The 19,669-nt window shown below is 34.2% G+C and overlaps 1 protein-coding gene across 1 annotated transcript in view; it reads left to right on the top strand.

The window, feature by feature from the left end:
• The window catches only part of Tank (TRAF family member associated NFKB activator), a 79,626-nt gene extending 60,203 nt beyond the window's left edge, over positions 1 to 19,423 (top strand). The window contains exons 5-8 of the mRNA XM_008845747.3: positions 8,705 to 8,778; positions 9,415 to 9,530; positions 15,419 to 15,969; positions 19,129 to 19,423. Coding sequence (XP_008843969.1) covers positions 8,705 to 8,778; positions 9,415 to 9,530; positions 15,419 to 15,969; positions 19,129 to 19,305 — 918 coding nt within the window. The 3' untranslated portion in view covers positions 19,306 to 19,423. The remainder of the gene's footprint in view (positions 1 to 8,704; positions 8,779 to 9,414; positions 9,531 to 15,418; positions 15,970 to 19,128) is intronic.
• Positions 19,424 to 19,669: the final 246 nt, after the last annotated feature.

Here is a 19,669-nt window from a genome sequence, read left to right on the forward strand (position 1 = left end):
TTGTCTAGTAAGAAAAAAATGCCAACACCCTCCAGTAGCATGTAACATCATATCTCCATGATGTAATCATAGTGTTCAGGATGTGGTCCAAAATTATTGAAGATATGAAGCCCCCAGATAATGTGACCTAGTTACAAGGGTCCTAAGATGATTCTGATACTGAAATTTTTAGACAAGAATTTTATTAGCTACTGTAGCTCTATCTAGACCTCTTTTAACACATTGTAATTGAGGAAACAGGAAGAGAATTTTGAGTGAGGAAAGAATTTAATGTGTTTAATTGTCATGCTTTGTCAAATGCTTGACTTCTGTACCAAGGTTAGGAAATAAACTAGGAAATTTTGGTCAAGAAATTATTCCCAAATTGTCCATGTCAACCAGTGACCTGATTTATCAGCACATAAATAATTCTAAGATATTTAGGATATAGGTCTCAATTTGTACATCCTTGAGCACAAAAATTTTTTTTAAAAAAATTAAAAAGGCTATGCCAAATTCTACCCCCCCCAAAAAAAAACCCAATATTTAAACACCAAAACTTGATGTGATCCTCTAGTATCACAAAACCATCAAGACAAAACATCATCCTTGATCTTGAACAACTACTTAGTAAAAAAGAATGTATTTTTTCATTTTGTAACAGGCAAGATTTAGAATTAGTTTTGTGTTGGTGCAGTAAGTAGATGTTGCCATTCTCTTTTCCCTCTCCATGCTGGATAACTGTGTCACTTAGCTTCTCCAGCATCCAAAGGCTAGGACAGAAAGGGTTGTATTCCAATCACAGCAGTTCTACCAGCTAGACTTATTTAATCTCTCCAAACTTAGATTTAAACAAATTACTTGATATGTAAAATTATGTAGATAAATTTATTTGCATATGCAAATACATTAGATAATAGCTATTTTGATTGGTATTTATTTTAATTACTTTTCTCATTGCTGTGATAAAATCAACTTAAGGAAGGAAAGGCTTATTTTGGTTCACAGTTTGTGAATATAGTCCATCATGACAAGGAAGGCATGAGGCAGCTGGTCACATTGCATCTGCAGTCAATCAAGAGAGATGAATGCTGGTGCTCAGCTCTTCCTGCTTTTTATTCATTCTCTGATCCCAGACCATGGGTAAGCCTTCCCTCCTTACTTTTCTGGAAACATTCTCATAGACACACCTAGAAATGTGTTTCCATGGTGATTCTAAATCCAGACAAAATGACGATGAAGATTAATCATGACAATAATGTATACAGGAAATTTGTAGTTAAAGAAAAAGGTTTTCCCAAATCAGTTTAATTTAAAGATAGTATTTTGGGGGAGTATAAGAAATCTTACTTATTTAAAATGATTACTTAAGTTGTGCAGTTTCTATTTTGCCTGAAAATTCACCCCAAGGATTAAATATACTCTTTAAGAAAATAAATTTGAGGCTGGAGAGATGGATCAGCAGGTAAGAACACTGGCTGCTCTTGCAGAGGACCCAGATTTGATTCCCAGCATCCACATGGTGGCTAACAGCCATCCATTAACACCAATTCCAGAGGATTTGGTGCCTTCTTCTGGCTTCTATAGGCTTTGCATGACACAGGTGCACTTACATTCATGCAGGCAAAACACTCATACATATAAAATAAAAATAAATAAAACAATTTTAAAAAAAGAAAAATAAATTTATAAACTGATTCCTAATGAATTATTGTTATACACATAGATTAATGTATCTTTCAACTCTCACCACAGAAGCTTCCTTATGCAGCAGGGTGGTGCTTAACACAGAGACTACAAGTGGCCGATGTGCAGAGAAAAAGAGGCTGCAGAGTGCTTATCCCTAAATAGGACACGTATTTTAAACCTCAGACTCACGAGGCTCAGAGATCATGCAGAAGAGGGAGCAGAAAGATTGTAAGAGCCAGAGTGGGTAGATGACCACAAGGAAACAGTTTCCCAAACAGCTGGTAATTAATTCATATGAACTCACAGCATGCACAAGTCCCATGCAATCTCAAGTCAGACAGAATCTCAGCATAGACATGGGGAAGTGGATAAAAAACCCCAACTCTACCTAAGAAACTTTTGGCAACTGATGGCTGCTGGAGGAGGATAGACATTCTCATTCAAGCATGGGAGTCTTGGTAGGTTAACCAGACTCCAGAGGATGGACCCACACTGAAGGACATTTGGGAACAGAAATTAGACTCTATAAGCCTCTGTGTGTGTGTGTGTGTATGTGTGTGTGTGTGTGTATACATACATACATATATGTATGTATGTATACACACATATATAATAGAATACATTAAATTGGGGCAATAAGAGGAGGTGTGTGTGGATAAGGGAGGGGATCTAAATACCATCTAATTATATTGTCTGAAAATTGCAAAAATTCAATAAAAAATTTTTGTAAGACCAAAAAAAGAGTTTAAAAAATAAATAAATAAATTCAGAAAGATATAGGGGTAGAAGATGCCTAATAGAAAGTAGAAGACTTAAAAGACTGATTAATCTTCAAGGTGATATTAGATTTGAAGTCCTAATAGTTTACTAATGAATTATTTTTATCTTTTTTAAGTATATGTTTTATTGTAGCATTGACTTGATAGATATTTTTGGAGGATTTACATTAAACCAGAACCCTATAAAGAACTTGGAAGTGATTGGGGTGTTTAATTTTATTTTTATATTGTTTATTTTCTTGCCACTTCCTTCAGAACTCTGGGATGGATCCCATTTTGCCCTGGAGTTGTTCCCACACTGGCAGTGGATTTGCCTAGCACACTGTGTCATGTAGAACAGACAAGGCTAGGATTTTGTTCCTCTTGCACACTGGATTTTCAAGAATGTTAACGAGGGTAAAAGAACCATAGATTTCACATGTACATAAATTTGTGGAGATTAATTATAATTTCCTTTTTTTTATATTGTGTCTTAAAACTTATGCTTTTTTTACACGTATTCTTACCAAATTTGTGTAATTTTTTTTCTGATCCTATTTTCTGTCTTAATCTTCTTTTTGCTGTCCTCTTAATCTAATTAAATTTGACTTCACCATATTTTTTATCTCACTATGTCAAAAAGGTACTAAGGAAATAGTCAACCTCAGTTTGTCCTTTAACATTTAATTTGTAAGTTTCAAAACTATGTGAAAGTGAATCCCTTATTTTTCGTTTCTCTTTCCTTTATCCATTCTTCCCTTTTCTCTACTGAATTTTATCAATGTAGTGTTTTTAACCTCACAGTTTATAATCCATTTATCAATCCATCCCATCTTGCCTTGGCTTATTTCTTGATTTATACTGCTCAAAGTAAATATCCTTCTTGCCCAGAATGGTGGCATGGACCTGTAACCCCTACACTCAGGAGACTAAGACGGGAGGAACACTGTAAGTTAAAGCCAGCCTGCTCTACATAACATATTCCAGGTTGGCCTGTGCCCTGTCTTGGGAAAAGAAAAGAAGAAAACAAAGAAACAAACAAAAAAACCACAGTTCTCTTTTTGTTTCAAAAGCACAATTCTATTGAATTTTATTCACAAGTTATATATTATTATTAACTCCACTGAGTTGCCTGAGCACCTAAAAATAAACATGATTTTGCATGCAAAGACCCTAGCTGAAGTGTAGAGGGAGCATTTGTTGTGAGCACTAGAATGAAGTAATAGGCAGTGCTGAGTTCAAGTATGCATGTTGCCGGGCATGGTGGCATCGACCTTTAGTACCAGACCTTGAGAGGCAGAGGCAGGCAGAGCTCTGAGATCTGGGCAGCCTGGTCTACATAGTGAGTTCCAGGCAGTCTGGGAGTAGGGAGACCCTATCAAAATTAAATAAATAAATATGTGTGTCATTGAGCACTTAGCTCTTTTATTTAAAATTGATTGTCTAGAGCCAGAGGTATCACTTGTTGGTAAAGTGCTTGCCTAGCATGTTTGAGGGTGTGCATTCAATCCCCAACAATGCAAAAATAAGCTAATAAAAATAAAATTAACCTTTTAAAGTTTAGGTTTCTTACATATGAGAGAATATACTTCATAATAATGAGTGTATTACTGGGGCTAGTCAATATCATCTTTAAAAATTCTGTACAACAGTTTCATTTTACTGATTTTGATTGTTGACAATTAAGAAAAAAAGTGGATTTCAAATGAAAATTTTGATTACTTTTCTGTGTTTTTATAAATTGTAAAAAGAATAAAATACTTTCACTTTTCATATCAACTATAACAAAGACAAATTGGGGCAAATATGCCTTTTTTTTAAAGTGGGGTCTCTATACATAGCTCAGGCTGCTCTGTAACTCAAGATCCTCCTGTCTCAGCTTCCTGGGCGCTGGGATTATAGACATGTGTAAGCTTACATTTATTTCTTGGAGTGGTTGATATCTAATAAGCTCTGAAAGGCAACACAAAAACATTTTCAGTTATCTTTTTTCTTTTTCTTTCTTGCAGTGCTAGGCAAGTACTCTGCCATTGAGCACATGCTTAGCCCTATCTTTCATTATAAGCACAAATTGGATTTATACTAATTGACTACTAGCTACTATTTTCTTTTTTAGTATTACTGAATATTCATCTGGCCCTGAATATATATACACACACATATATATGTATATATTATATAATACCTACTTGAGATCTCTGATTCACATAGAAGAAAATTTCGGGAAACTGTCTTCATATCTGTGTCAGCTGAGTTTATATTAATAGATTTAGTTTGCGGGCTTTCCTTATGTGGGAAAGTGTATGACAAATAAATCCCACTTCAGCATTCATTTCACAAGTTACATATTCCAAGCTTGAAAGAGTTTATGACCTGGAGCATTTCTTAGTACCTCAAAATAAATTCATTTGTTGAATGATTTGACACATAAAATAATGTTCAAAACTATCTTCCTTTCTTGTTGAAATTACAATGATTTCATCTTCCTTCAGTATAAGATTCACTTGAATAATATTTGAGAATCAAAAGAAAAATACAAGTTGTCTCTAGTATTTATTTATTCTCTGGCATGCACAGCAAGCAATAATCTTCATTAAGCAAGATGATGTTAAGACCAGACATGGTGGTACATAAATATAATCCCAGTAATTGGGAGAATATGACAGGGTGATCTAGAATTTGAGGCTAGCCTAAGCTACATAGCAAGACCCTGTGAGAGAGGGAGGGAGGGAGGGAGGGAGGAGAGGAATTAAAAAGAAAGTCTAAGTTGAGGAAAGTATTGAAATTGTTTAATATATTACTCCTAAATCTTCTGAAGAAGAAATGATTGTCTTCAGAAAGTTGTGTCCAATTGCTATAGTGGAAAATGACATTAGTATGCTGTGCCCGTTCTACATAAACCCTACCTCAAAACATCTTCAGAAAGCTCACATTCTTTCTTTCCAACATATTGGGGGTCCGTTTTGAAATTCTTCATTGAATGCTGGAGATTCAGAAGTTTTCATTTAATAGCTGGAGGTGGTGGTGGCACACAGCTGTAATCCCAGCATTCTAGAAGCTGTGACAGGAAGATCTCAAGTTCCAGGACAACCTAGACTGCATAGCAAGTTCTGGGCCAGCCTGTGCTATATAGTGAGATCCTATCTCAAAAAGGAATTTTTCTTTTGAAACATATTAACAGATTTGGTATGTATGATAGCATGTGCAGTGTGCTGCTTGATAAAATAATACTTTCAGTAGTAATAAGAACAAAAATAAATAAAGCTGTATTTTTATCCCAATATGAAGACCTTCATTATTTACAGACAATAGAAATTCCTTAATTAAATGAGTCCTCCCTTTGCCCCTTGCCAGTACACTCAGTGGATTTTTCACTAGTTATCAAATCTAAACATCTTAGAAGATGAAGAGCATCAATCATTTTCTAAGCCAAACAAAAGCTCATCATTCTTTTACTACCTTTTTCTTCACTTCTCATAGTTCCCATTAGTTTTTAATGCTTCTTGAACCTCAGAAGCAATCATTCCTAGTTTATATCAAAAACAGGAATTTGGAAACTAGGATATTGTCAATACTACTTTCTATAACTTATTTTCAGTTTTAGACTAAAAGTTTTTTGTTTCTGTTTTTCTTTTGTTGTTGGTTTGGTTTGGTTTGGTTTGGTTCCTAGAAGTCCTAGTAAAATAGTTTATTATGATTTTCTAGTAGTAATTTTTTTGGGGGGTGGGGGCTTTTTGAGACAGTGTTTCCCTGTAGCTCCAGCTGACCTGGAACTCACTTTGTAGACCAGGCTTGCCTTGAACTCACAAAGATCTGCCTGCCTCTTGTCTCGGAGTGCTGGGATTAAAGGAATGCACCACCACACCCAGCCAAGTAGTAACTTTTAAAAGGAAGTTGTCCTATATAATCCCTTATTATAATTTACCATTAAATTATCAAGCATTTTTATTCTGGTAATGCACCTCTTTGACTTTGTTGCTATACATTTGATAATGTAATCTTTAAAGTTTTGTTGTGGTGTCCTGAGATGCTTGGTAGCTTAAAAATGCTACTTTTCTTACCCTTACACACTAAAACTCATTGAATGGCATATAACATCAAAGAAAAATCTTGTCTACAAATTATTAATGTGAAAATCTCCTTAGGAACTGTGTTATAAAGTTTAATGGATCAGTTTTAGCCCAAAATATATGTCCAAAATGTTTACAGACAAACAGTATGGTGATCAAGATGGGCCTGCTTTTGCCTCACTCTCATGACATATGAAATCAAATTGTTTAGATTGCCAAGATTTATTTTACTAATTCCCATCTACTATAAAAAAAATTCTATATATTTAGAGAATTTATCTAGAAAATGTAGGAAACTAGAACAAAAACTTAAATTATTTGAGAATATATTAATTTTAAGAAAAACAAATTGAGACCTGGGCATTGTGACACACATCTTTAATCCTAGCACTTGGGAGGCTGAGGCAGGTGACTGTGAGTTCCAGGCCCAGCCAGAGCTACACTGTCTCAAAAAAAAGACAGATACCAAGCCTTCATCTTAACAAATCTTCATCTTAACAAATAAGCCAAGCCAAGTGTGGTAGTGCACACCTGTAATCCCGGCAGAGGCAGAGGCAGGTGGATCTCTGATCTCTGAGTTCAAGGTCAGCCTGGTCTACATAGTGAGTTCCAGGCCAGCTGGGGCTGAGGAAACCCTGTCTCAAAAAAAAGAAAGAAACCAGAGATATCTTAAGCAAATTAAAGTGATGTACTCAGATAAGAACAATGAAGTAAAATATTTATTTCACTAATAATTAGCCTTAATTGAATAAAATCTAAAAGTTACTAAAGATTGCTGGGTGTGGTGGTGCATGCCTATAATCCCAGCACTTGGGAGACAGAGGCAGGCAGATCTTTGTGAGTGCAAGGCCAGCCTGGTCTAAATAGTTCCAGGACAGCTAGGGCTGCAGGGAGACCCTGTCTCAAAAAGACAAAAAAAAAAAAAAAAAAAAAAAAGTTATTAAAGATTGGGCAGCAACGTGGCTCAGTGGGTAAATGTACTTGCTGACAAAACCTAATGATCTGAATTCATTTCCAGAACTGACCCCTGTCAATTATCCTGATTTTTTGCTCACAAACACATACTATGAATGAATGAATGAATGAATGAATGAATGAATGAATGATGGATGGATGGATGGATGAGTGAGTGAATGAATGAATGAATGAATGTTACTAGAGATAAATTCCTTTTAGTTTGAATTCAGAATTACAGTTTAGACTGAATTGATGTTATGTATGTATATAGTAAGACTTCCTCGGATTTCAGAAAGCACAAAAAGATTTCTAAATATTAGAGGCTTAAAAAAAAAAGAAAAACTCTGAACCATAAAATACATTATTACAACATGTTCTACAATGTTGATTAAAATTTCAATGTCAGAATAAGTGTAATACCAGTGTAGACCACAAGGTGGGAGTGAAAGGCAAGAACTTGGGTTGAAACAGCTTAAATACACAATTGCTTTATCTTTGTAAACCTTTAAAATGCTTGTTAAATAATAAGGAACTCTGGCTTGTTTTCTTTCTTCCTGTATTACAGCTGCATTCCTTAAAAAATTCTTATTAAAATTTATAACAAAAGACAAAGATGTCAGTTTACATACATAGGCCATTACTAGTAAATATAAAAGACAGACTCAGAAAATGGTTTTGCCCCTAAATTTCTGTTCATATGAAGCACTTAGCGATCAGAGTAGCAGTTTTTGCAAATGAATATGATAAATTCCATTTATAAGTTTACTAGGGTATGAAATTTGCAAAAATATTTCATTTTCTATCCTCATTTTCCCTTTTCCTTGATCCTCATTTAAAGAAAAAAAACAAAGCCCATACATTTTAAAATCTTCTTTCAAAGATTTTTTTTTTTAATGTGTAAAAGTGTTTTCCTGTATATATGTATGTGTACTATCTGTATGCCTGGTATCCTTGGAGGCCAAAAGAGGGATCAGAGCCTCCAAAACTGGAGCTATAGACAGTTGTGAGTCACCATGTGGGTGCTGGAGCCTGGCCCTCTGCAGGTGCAGCAGTGCTCTCAGCATCTCCCCAGCCCATCATATATTTTCATGTATACATGAACCTCCTGTATAGTATATGTGTATTTGTGTGTATGTAAGCTGATATGATTTGTCTAAAATAGAGAAATAAATTTTTATTGTGTTTTCTGTTAACCCAAGCTCATTTGCATTTAGAAGCAATTTAAAGTATAATTGTTTTTGTGTCTTTAAGGTAAGAAGACAAGAGGTTTCTTCTTCCAGAAAAGAAACTTCAAAGAATCTCAGCATTCCTTTACTTCATGAAAGGTAGTTCTATTATCTGTTTTGCCAATTCAAAAACTATAAATATTAAAATATTCAATATTTTAAATATTTTTTAATTTCTAACAATTGTAAAAAAAATAGTTGGCTCTGCACTTGAATGAACCCACATGTAAAAATGCTCCTACATGTGAGAATGACCTAAATACATCATATAGTTAAGAGCAGAGCTAGGTCTCAAAGCTGAATTCTCCAAAGCTCTGCTGTTTCCACAAGCCTGTATTTTGGCCATATTATTTTATGTGAATGAATCCTGTTGTGAACCTTAACAAAAGTAAGGACTATTTAATAATTTTATGATGTTTGCAGAGAACAAAAACTAAAATGTATTCAACTTTTTAAACTGAGAATAAGCCAGCCAACACCAGTGTGATACATAACTAGATATACTAACCTGCAGTATGTTTATGAATTAGAGCTTTTAATGTATTATTATTTTCTATGACTGAATTTTCAAATATTGAATAGCCTTTAGGATATTTTCTACAAGTTTAAATTTTATTTTTATCTTTTAACTTCAATAATTTTAAGGCACATAAAACCATGCTCTGTAAGCTTAATTACAATAAAAAACTATTTGAAGTTATAGTCTTATATTTTAAAATACTGGTTTGTTTTTAGGGATAATATAGAGAAGACTTTTGGGGATCTAAAAGAAGAATTTCATAGGATATGCTTGCTAGCAAAAGCACAAAAGAATCACTTAAGCAAACTTAATATACCAGACACTGCAACTGGTAAGCTTTAATTTATAGCTGTTAGTAATTTTAATTGTACTGGTTGAAATTAATTTAATTTTCAATGTCAAAATATTTGTAAATGCTTATGAGAAGCCAAGAATCTACACCTTGCCCCATGTGCTATTAAGTTTTATAATGCACATTAAATAATTCTTGTTTTTTTACTCTGTCTTCATTGTATGTGGTGTTGTATAGATTAAACTGAATGACTGAATTACCAATCAGCTTAATGAGCAGTACCATCTTGAAAAGTTACAAAAAAAAAAAAAATACAGGATACACCTCTATATTTGCCGTTTGGCAGTCATATTAAACATTAATAACTTTTATATGTATTGCCTGCATGTATGTAAGTGCACCCGTGTCATGTCTTGCCCACAGAGGTCAGAAGAGGGCATCAGATCCCCTGAAACTGGACAGTTGTTAGTGCCATGTAGGTGTTGGGAACTGAACCTGGGTTCTCTGTAAGAAAATAGCCAGTGCTCTTAACTGCTGAGCCATCTCTCTAGCCCCTCTGCTTGACATTTTATTGAACACTGTATATAGTTTCTAATAATGTGATCCAAGAAGGAAAATATGGAATGCACATTTCCATAGAGCCTCCAAGAGAACTAAAATTTAGCATAAAATACTACTTAGAGACATCTATTTTGCATGCATGGGGCGGGGGTTGGTTTTATTTAGAAAGGGTCTCAGTCTGTATTCTGGCTGGCTTGGAACACACTGTATAAACCAAGCTGACCTCAAACTTGCAGGAATCCACTTGCCTCAGCCTCCAAAATGCTGGGATTATAGGCCTGAGCCATCATGCTGAGCTACTGCAGTATTTTTTTTTTTTTTTTTTTTCTAAGCTCTGACCTTCCCTGAGGATCCTGGACTGGTACCTAGGTAGTTGCTTCAGTAGTTAACTATTAATATCAAAATACCAGGGATTGAATCTAGTACCCAAACACTTATGTTTAAAAAAAGAGAAAGTCGGGGCTGGAGAGATGGCTCAGCAGTTAAGAACACTGGTTATTCTTGCAGAAGATCCGGGTTCGAATCCCAGCACCCATATGGTAGCTAACAACTGTCCGTAACTCCAGTTCCAGGGGATTCGGCAGCCTCTTCTGTCCTCTTCAAGCATTTTATGACATGGATGCACTTAACCTACATGCAGGCAATACAGCCATACACATAAATAAAAAAAATAAAAGCCAGGCGTGGTGGCACATGCTTGTAGTAGTCCCAGCACTTGGGAGGCAGAGGCAGGCAGATCTCTGGGAGTTCAAGGCCAGCCTAGTCTACATAGTGAGTTCCAGGATGGCTGGGGCTACAGGAAGACCCTGTCTCAAGAAGACCAAAAATAAATAAATAAATATATTTTTTAAAGAGGGAAAGTAGAATGATCATTTAAAGTGATAACTTTCTCTTTTACCCTTGTAATTTAAGATATTCTACAGATAATTTCCTTAGCAATGTGATTTACAGCTTTCACTCTGAGATATTACAGGAGTGCTGACCAGCATCTTCTTAATTAAAGGTCACTTTTTTTTTTTTTTTTTTTTTTGGTCTTTTTGAGACAGGGTTTCCCTGTAGTGCTCTTTTTGAAACTACTAGCATTTATTTTCAGAAAAGTTCTACACTGTAGTAAGGAAGAAATAAAAGTCTTTGTAGGTAGATATAAATGTGCCCACCTCCCCACTTCTACCTTCTCAAAAAGTACTCTTCATTTCTCCATCCTGATTTTTGTATTATTCATGAGAAATTGATTTTTTATACAGACTAAAGATACTAGTCTGTAGTTTCATTTAAAATAAGCCATACAAATGTAGTGCCTAGAATTCATAAACATGCTTTTTGAACATCAACATCTTATCAAAACATTGTAATGGTGACATATTCTTTGTTACACAGAGAACATGCCCCATTATCAATGACTTAATACTTTGACCATTTTTAAATTGCACAAGTCTAAATCTGAGTATGTATCTGTCAACTAGAACACTGAGTGTTTAACTTCAGTTTCTTCCCCACTAAAGCTACTTCTTAACATTATTCTTATGCTTTATACTGTGTCACCAGTAATAAGTAATATATTATTCTTGAAATATTTTAGATCGTATTAAGTCAAGTAAAGCTTTGCTTGGTTCAGTCAAAACAACAAAATATCAAATATTAAATATCATGCCCTGACAGTATTAGTCAAAGGGGGGAGAGAAGAAATATTTTAGAAAAAGATAACATTTTCAAGGTTTCTAAATTTGTATGTATGCTATATTGAACAAAAACAGGTGAATTATTTCAAATAGATTTTACATAATATATCTAGAAGCATATGTAACAATATTGTCTTAGTGTTACTTTTCATTAAAATTTGATATATACTTCTAAAGAACCAGATAAAATTCATGAAAAAAATTCTGTTAGTAGAATTTTACATTTTATTACTTAGTCTATTCTTGTCATTCACTTACAGCAGTAACGCTGAGAAAGGGTGCAAGTAGAAGTGTATGTTTAAGCATGTATGTCTTCAGGATAAAAGTTATAATTGGGTCCAAAAGGAGTCCTATTCCACTGGCTATTAGGAGAGAAGAGTATAGAATTAGGGGCTAGATACAATCATCAGTTCTTTTGTCAGTAGTCATGGTAATTCGCAAAGCAGTCTAAGCAGATAGCCTGCATGTAAATTTTGGAAATATAAAAATTTCTCATTTTCCTCTTTTCCTCAGAAAAATAAGTATTCATGAAACAGACAAATTAGAAAAGCTGTATACTCACCTGATTGTGTTTCTGAGTATGGTATCAGGATGACAGTGTTTTCATATACCTTGTTTGAGTTTTATCTAAGCTCAGAATTCTAGTAATTGTAGGACTCTTGCTTCAAATCTTCTCTAATAGACACTCTCACCACATGACTAGATTAGCTCAAGTTATTTTAATGTAGCTAAGGTTGTAGACCAGCTAGCTATTCTAAAGGAAAATATCTGCCTGCTTATCACAGCTATTTCATTTCTCCCTGTTTTCTTTGCAAGGAAAGAGAGGTCAACTGTTAAGAAAGTAATGACAAGCATAATTCTGTCAACTTGAGGAGTCCTCTCTCTGTATAGAAACCAGCATGTTCAATTTAGCATAATGGTTCAGAGCACAGACTCTGGCATTCAAGAGTCTAGCCAAAGGTCTAGTGCCTGACCTCTACCAGCTAGCTGTATAGTACTGGAATTAACCATGTAGCCATTCCTTCACATGTAAATTAGGTCGGAATTATTCTGAGCATTAAATGAATTAATGTACATACCACAGTTGTAACAGTGCATGGCACGTGGAACTGCTGTTAATTTTAATAGCTGTTGCCATTAGCAGCAGCAGCAGCAGCAGATTATAAAGCATTTACTCTATTCTCCAAAAATCATTTGAGAAGTCTTTCCTCCTCAGGTGTTATAGAATTTGATTACTGTTTCCTAGCATATCTTGCCATCCTCAAGTCTACTGCCAGGCAGAATGACTATTTGAGCTGGGTGTGGTGACGCACTCCTTTGATCCCAGCACTCAGGAGGCAGAGGCAGGGGGATAGAGGCCAGCTTGGCCTACATAGCAAGTTCCAGGTCCCCTGAAGCTACAGGGAGATCCTGTCGTAAAACAAAAATGGCTACTTGAGAGTTAATGAACTTTAACAACCTCAAAGATCAAAGAAATTGGCTAAACAATTGAGTTTGGTCTCAGTTATTATACTACTCCTAGTCACAGAGAATGTATAATAAATGTAGGTTATCGTCATAGGTTCTGTGAAGAAAAGAACACAATTCAGAATTCATTTACTGACAGCATAGTATATTTACCAGGAAGTGGGCAGGACATCTGGGTAAATTGAGAGTACAACATAATTTTAGACCTCAAAGAAACCTGCATTAATGAGAGAAGGGGAGGTATACATGGAAATATAAGAGTGTTCAGTCCTCAGAGCACCTAAGCATCATGGGAGAGCCATCCAGAGAAATATATGTCTAGGTGAAGATACGAAGGATAAGTAAGAGTTAGGCAAAGAGCTACATATGGTGATGCGCGCCTATTATTTCAGCACTAGCAAGGCTGAGGCTGGAGGATTGAGGGCTCGAGGCCAATCTGGTTGACATATGAGGCCCTGTCAAAGAGAGAGAGACAAAGAGAGACAGATGTATGAATGTTAACAGAATGAACTAAAAAAGTTAGTTCATATCATATCCAAACAAGTTTCTTGTATTACAGTGTGCTTTGGCAAAAGATAAGTGTTATGAGACCTCAAAGATCAAAGGAATATAAAGGAACTGGCATTTTTTAGGTGCCTACTAACATGGACGGGCACTGTGGGAGCTGCTCTGTCTACCATGTCCCCGTAACACCTGCTTCACTGGTAAAGGTTCCATTTGTGAATGTAGTGAATGTAGATTTCCCTAATAAAATGTTATTTATCCATTGAATAAAAATGCATTACTGCCAGGCATAGTAGTGCACACCTATAATTCCAGTCCTTGGGAGGTAGAGTCAGGAAGATCAGGAGTTCAAGACCAGCCTCAGCTATACTGTAGGATGTAGGCCAGCCTGGGCTACTTGAGACACTGTCTCAAAAGGATAATAACAAATATAAATACATTACAAAGTCCTTTGCCTTCCTGATGTGACGTTGTGGAGCCTAATTTGGTTTTTCTAATATTTCATGATCGTAATGGGCACACAAACAGTACTTTATCAGGTGTTTTTGTTGTGTTTTGTTTTGTCTTGCTTATGAATTGTGAAATATAGCTCTTGTTGCCCCTATATTTCACTGTGGTGTTTCTGAGTTCTTAAGTCTGCATGTTTTGTTTTTGCCTCCTCCCATGCTTTTAGCTCTTGTTGATTTCTTGTCTGTCTTTAACAACTCATCTCCATTTAATTTACTGTTTCAAACCAGCTATGAACTTAGAAAACTTCAGCTTGGTAGAATAAATCTAAAATGAGAATTAGAGCAGAAAGCAGAATGCACATCTCTGTGGACCCTATAACTCTTAAGTCCTCAGAAGTTCTTCCTAGCCTCTGATTGTAGCCTAGAGATCTGAATTTGCTGGATAAGTAAGTAGCACCTAGATAAATGAGCTATAAAAGCTCTCATTCTGCTTGTTGGCTAAAGAGGCCCTTTTAAGCATGAGAAAATTATATATTCACATACAGTTTTCTTACCATGCATCCCAAAATAATAATTTTCTCTTGCCTCTACTGTCTTTCTTTCTGACCCCAACCATCCCTCACATGACTTATTGAGAGTAGACAATGACTACCTGATTAGTGATTTACTTAATTACACACTGGTGTTAGAAGAATAATACTAATTCATGTAGCAAAGCATGAGAAAATTATATATTCACATACAGTTTTCTTACCATGCATCCCAAAATAATAATTTTCTCTTGCCTCTACTGTCTTTCTTTCTGACCCCAACCATCCCTCACATGACTTATTGAGAGTAGACAATGACTACCTGATTAGTGATTTACTTAATTACACACTGGTGTTAGAAGAATAATACTAATTCATGTAGCAAGTAGCAAAACTGACAAAATGTTTAAATATATATATGCTACAACCAAATGGGTTTTTTTTTTTTATTATTGTAGAGAAGCATAACTGTGAACAAGATGCAAAGCTTATAGCAGAAGACCTAGGAAAAGACAAAGTACTTAAATTGCAGCTAACAAGCTATGTTCCAATTCACCTGCTGGAGAATGTTAATATTCCTATGTGAGATGGTAGCAAACATAAAAATACCAGTTGTCTTCAGTTGCTATAAAAACCAGTAGAAAAAATATTACTCATCTGTCCAAAGCTGATTGAACAGATTTTTTCAAAAATTATTTAAATGTGACTATTTCCCTTTTATATGCTTTTTCCTGCAGAAACACAGTGCTCTGTGCCTATACAGTGTACTGATAAAACAGATAAACAGGAAGCACTATTTAAGCCTCAGGCTAAAGATGATATAAATAGAGGTGCACCATGCATCACATCTGTCACACCAAGAGGACTGGGCCGAGATGAGGAAGACACCTCTTTTGAATCACTTTCTAAATTCAATATCAAGTTTCCACCTATGGACAGTGACTCTCCTTTCTTACATAGCACCCCAGAGAGACCCAACACCCTTGCTCCTGCCACATCTGAGGCAGTGTGCCAGAACAAGTTTAATATGGAAGCCAGAGAAAACCCAGGAAACTTTGTTAAAACAGAAGAAACTTTATTTGAAATTCAGGGAATTGACCCTATAGCTTCAGCTATACAAAACCTTAAAACGACTGACAGAACAAAACCCTCAAATCTTAGAGCTCCGTGTTTGCCACCTGGAGACCATAATGCGTTATATGTAAATACATTCCCACTTCAGGACCCGTCTGATGCACCTTTTCCCTCAATGGATTCCCCAGGAAAAGCTGTCCGAGGACCACAGCAGGTAACTGTTTTGCATTAACAAATATTTTATTATGTGTGAACACACATTTTGTCATACATGCACAAGATACAAATCTCTTTTAGGTTATCGGACATCCATTTTAAACTAATAGCCTGACTTGAGACTTTCAGTGAAATACGTGAGTTGTATAATAAAGGTTATGAAAATTAAAAATATGAATAAAGCTCTATCATATTTATAACAAATTTTTAAATGCACATAAACCTTATATGTATTTGGCATGGCATTACTTTCTTAGTCCTTTAATCACAGCTTCTTTACTCAGCATCAGTATTATAATAGGCTTTTTTATTAAATTTCATGTAAGACAAATGGTATTTTATTAAAAAACTTAAACATATCATCCCAATAATGTATAACTTTCCATAAATAAATAACTGTATTGGATATTCACAATAAACTGTTTTTCAGCCTAGTTCTAGCATATTCTCAGTTATACAATACATGGATCCATAGGGTTTCATTTGGTTTGCTAATCTGGTACTGAACAGACATCCTTATACATTTTTCAAATAATTTCTGAATATGAATGATTTTAATCAAGTATCTTATTTAATGTTACTAAAGCTTGAAGACTATTTATGAACCCTGAGTCTAATCCTACCACCATCTCTATCAGACTAAGGTTCTTTCACAGAAAGATTCTTTTTGTTAGGGGAAAAAAAAAAGTTTTAACTCCTATAGGCAAATGAAAAATACATAAATGTTAAAGTAAATAGAAGTTTGCAAAAATAGAGATTAGCATTAGAATTTTAAAACATTTGTTTCTCTGAGATTGAAAAACTTGGTTAATACCTTTGGCTTTAAGTATTTTAATCAGCGTGCAAAGGAAGCAATAGTCAAGCTGTAGTATATTTTAGTAGTGGGTAAAACTAGGGATTGCTGACAAGTCTTAATTATTAACTCACTTATATTCTACACTGTACCTTGTTTCACATTATGGCCTCAGTGATAGTTGCTACTAAATGAAAGAATTAAATAATTTCATTTATTGCAAGTAGAATTCCTGTGGAGCTGTGAACTGCCTCAGTTCTAATGCTTGTTACTTTCTCTCCATTAGCTCTCTTGCTTGTTCTTTTACTAGTTAGTCTGTGCATTCATGTTTCAGTAGATGGCAGCCTGCATTGTACGTTCACTTTCTATATTACAGCAAGGGAAACAGCTGGTATGTGATTACAACTTGATGGAAAAGTATTCAGCTAAAAAATGCAAAAGAATTGGTGTTGAGCTGTCACAAGACATGGGGCATAAGGTTAGATAATTGATATTTTGGCAAAAAAAGAAAGAAATTGGTTTGATTTAAAGATTATATTACAGTTTAGGATTGCAAAATTATTTTTAAATTGGGTTTTTAAAAACATTTCACTCTTGTTAATATTGATGAAGCTCATATAATAAATACAAAATTCTTGAGCTGTTAATAGTAAGAAGTAAAGTTTTGGCTACCTATTTTGCTTTTACTTTATATTAATCATTACTACTGATCACCTAATTTTCACTTCGGTTTTCATGAAAGACTAAAATATATCTGCTTATTTTTGTTCTGTGCAATTTTCATTTTTATTGCTGAGTCAGTGATTGGGATCCCAATTAAATTCTGAGATCAAATCTGAACTGACAGCTATTGATGTTGAATTTTAAAGGTAAATTATCAGTGGAAGACTGACTTACCAAATAAAGATGCTAACTCACTTTTAAGATAATTGCTTACTGTTTTATAAATCCTAAAAAAATTATCTTTAAAATAATAATCTTTATTGATTGTTGTATCAGTTTTATATTAGAGTGATTTTTACTTTTTTGTTTAAAACTACAACCAATAAAATTTGAATCTAGTTAACTGGATTTGTATTTATATACCCATAATTATTACTGCCTTTCATCAGGATGATTTTTCCAAAAAATACATATTTTGCCCTAAATTTTGTAACATTTGTTTTAAATATTGCTAGTTTTGTGGCAAAATTGCCACTTCTCTTGAAAACAAATTGGATTCATACTATGTCATTCGTACTAATATTTGAATGTGTCTTGCTACCTAGACAGATTTTATATATTCAATACCATTGTTCACAGCTGTCCTGTAAAATGCTTATAAGACAGTGATACCCTAAAACCCAAATGTTTCAATTAATAATACTCTGTTTATGTAAATAATTAACTGACTAGAATGAAGTTAAAGGAATAAAAACCATCAGGTGCTGAACTAGACTGTTACTCTGGAAACATTAATAATAGGAGCATAAAGGAGTTTCTTTAAATAGTTTTATGAGGTAATTCTCAGAGTGTTAGAATTTAGCTTGGTCAGAGTAATTTACCTGTGTTAAGGTAAGAAAAACATTTTAATAATCTGACTTACACCATTCAGGGAAAGGAGATATTTTTATGGTTTATTAAGCACACACTATTAAACCAATTCCTATGTATTGTTATTCTAGATTTCTTTAAAAGATAACTACAAGTTTTTATTTGATGATAATTATAATGGATGGTTCTATTGAATTATGATTTCCATAGTTCTTTAAATGGGCAGCTATTGATGTTTCATTGTATTCAGCTGTAAGAAAGAATGCGGCTAAATTAGATATTATGTAACAGAAGTAAAACAAGACGTCAAAACAATGCATCTCATGCTAAATTTTGTTGAATGATTAAATGCTCTAATTTTAAAAAGGCTGATAAATGGAATTTGCTTAAAAGAAACTTTCAGAAAATTAAAATACTGATTTTACATGATTTATTTGTTTGTATTTTAAAATGATTTTGATTAAGATGTGTGCATACACGTCTAGTATATCATGTTTTAATAAAGAACCTACAATTTAAGGTTTCTGTTGTAAAATAGAAAATATAAAATTCAATAAAAAGACTAAAATATTGACAATTGCTTCAAAACTGTTGTCATTGAGATAACTGATACTAATAATTGCTGGTGCTAAAAATGCAATGTTTTACAATGTAAAGATAATATTCAGGAGTGTGTGGCCAAGTTCTTACTCTGGAAAAGAAATTTGCTTTCACTTAAAGTAGGGAATTTCACATACAAGCTCATACAAAAGTCATTCAGATATTGGAATTTGAAATTCAGTGCAGTTTTAAACACAAGTAACAAAAGATGTTTTTGTTTGTTTCCTGCAGCCCTTTTGGAAGCCCTTTCCTAACCAAGACAGTGACTTGGTGGTACTAAGTGGCACAGACTCAGAACTCCTTAAACCTCGAGTATGTGAATTCTGTCAAGAGTTTTTCCCACCATCCATTACATCCAGGGGGGATTTCCTCCGGCATCTTAATTCACACTTTAATGGGAAGACTTAAATCATATTTGGAAACAGACATATCACATTCTGTGTGATGTTTTGGACTTATAGTACTATAAAATGCTTGATTGTAATCTAAGTTTAAAGTCGATTATTAAAAACAGTCCAGTGTCAGAGCTATTTGAATTTTTTCTAAACTTCTTTATCTTTTAAAAGATCATTTTGTAGAAAACTGTTAATTCATTATATTCATGTTTACAGTGTTATTACTATAATTCAAAATTATGCATGTGACCTAGAGTTATACAATCATAATTTTAGTTTCGAATACCTAAGCTTATTGTTTGAACCTTGTGAGATTTACTGGTGATATAAAATGTTTTTAGGGTTTCATTTTATGTTTTAAATTATTTATGCTGTAA

The sequence above is a fragment of the Nannospalax galili genome, unplaced genomic scaffold (genome assembly GCF_000622305.1).
Source record: "Nannospalax galili isolate Female #2095 unplaced genomic scaffold, S.galili_v1.0 scaffold540, whole genome shotgun sequence".
NCBI lineage: Eukaryota > Metazoa > Chordata > Mammalia > Rodentia > Spalacidae > Nannospalax > Nannospalax galili.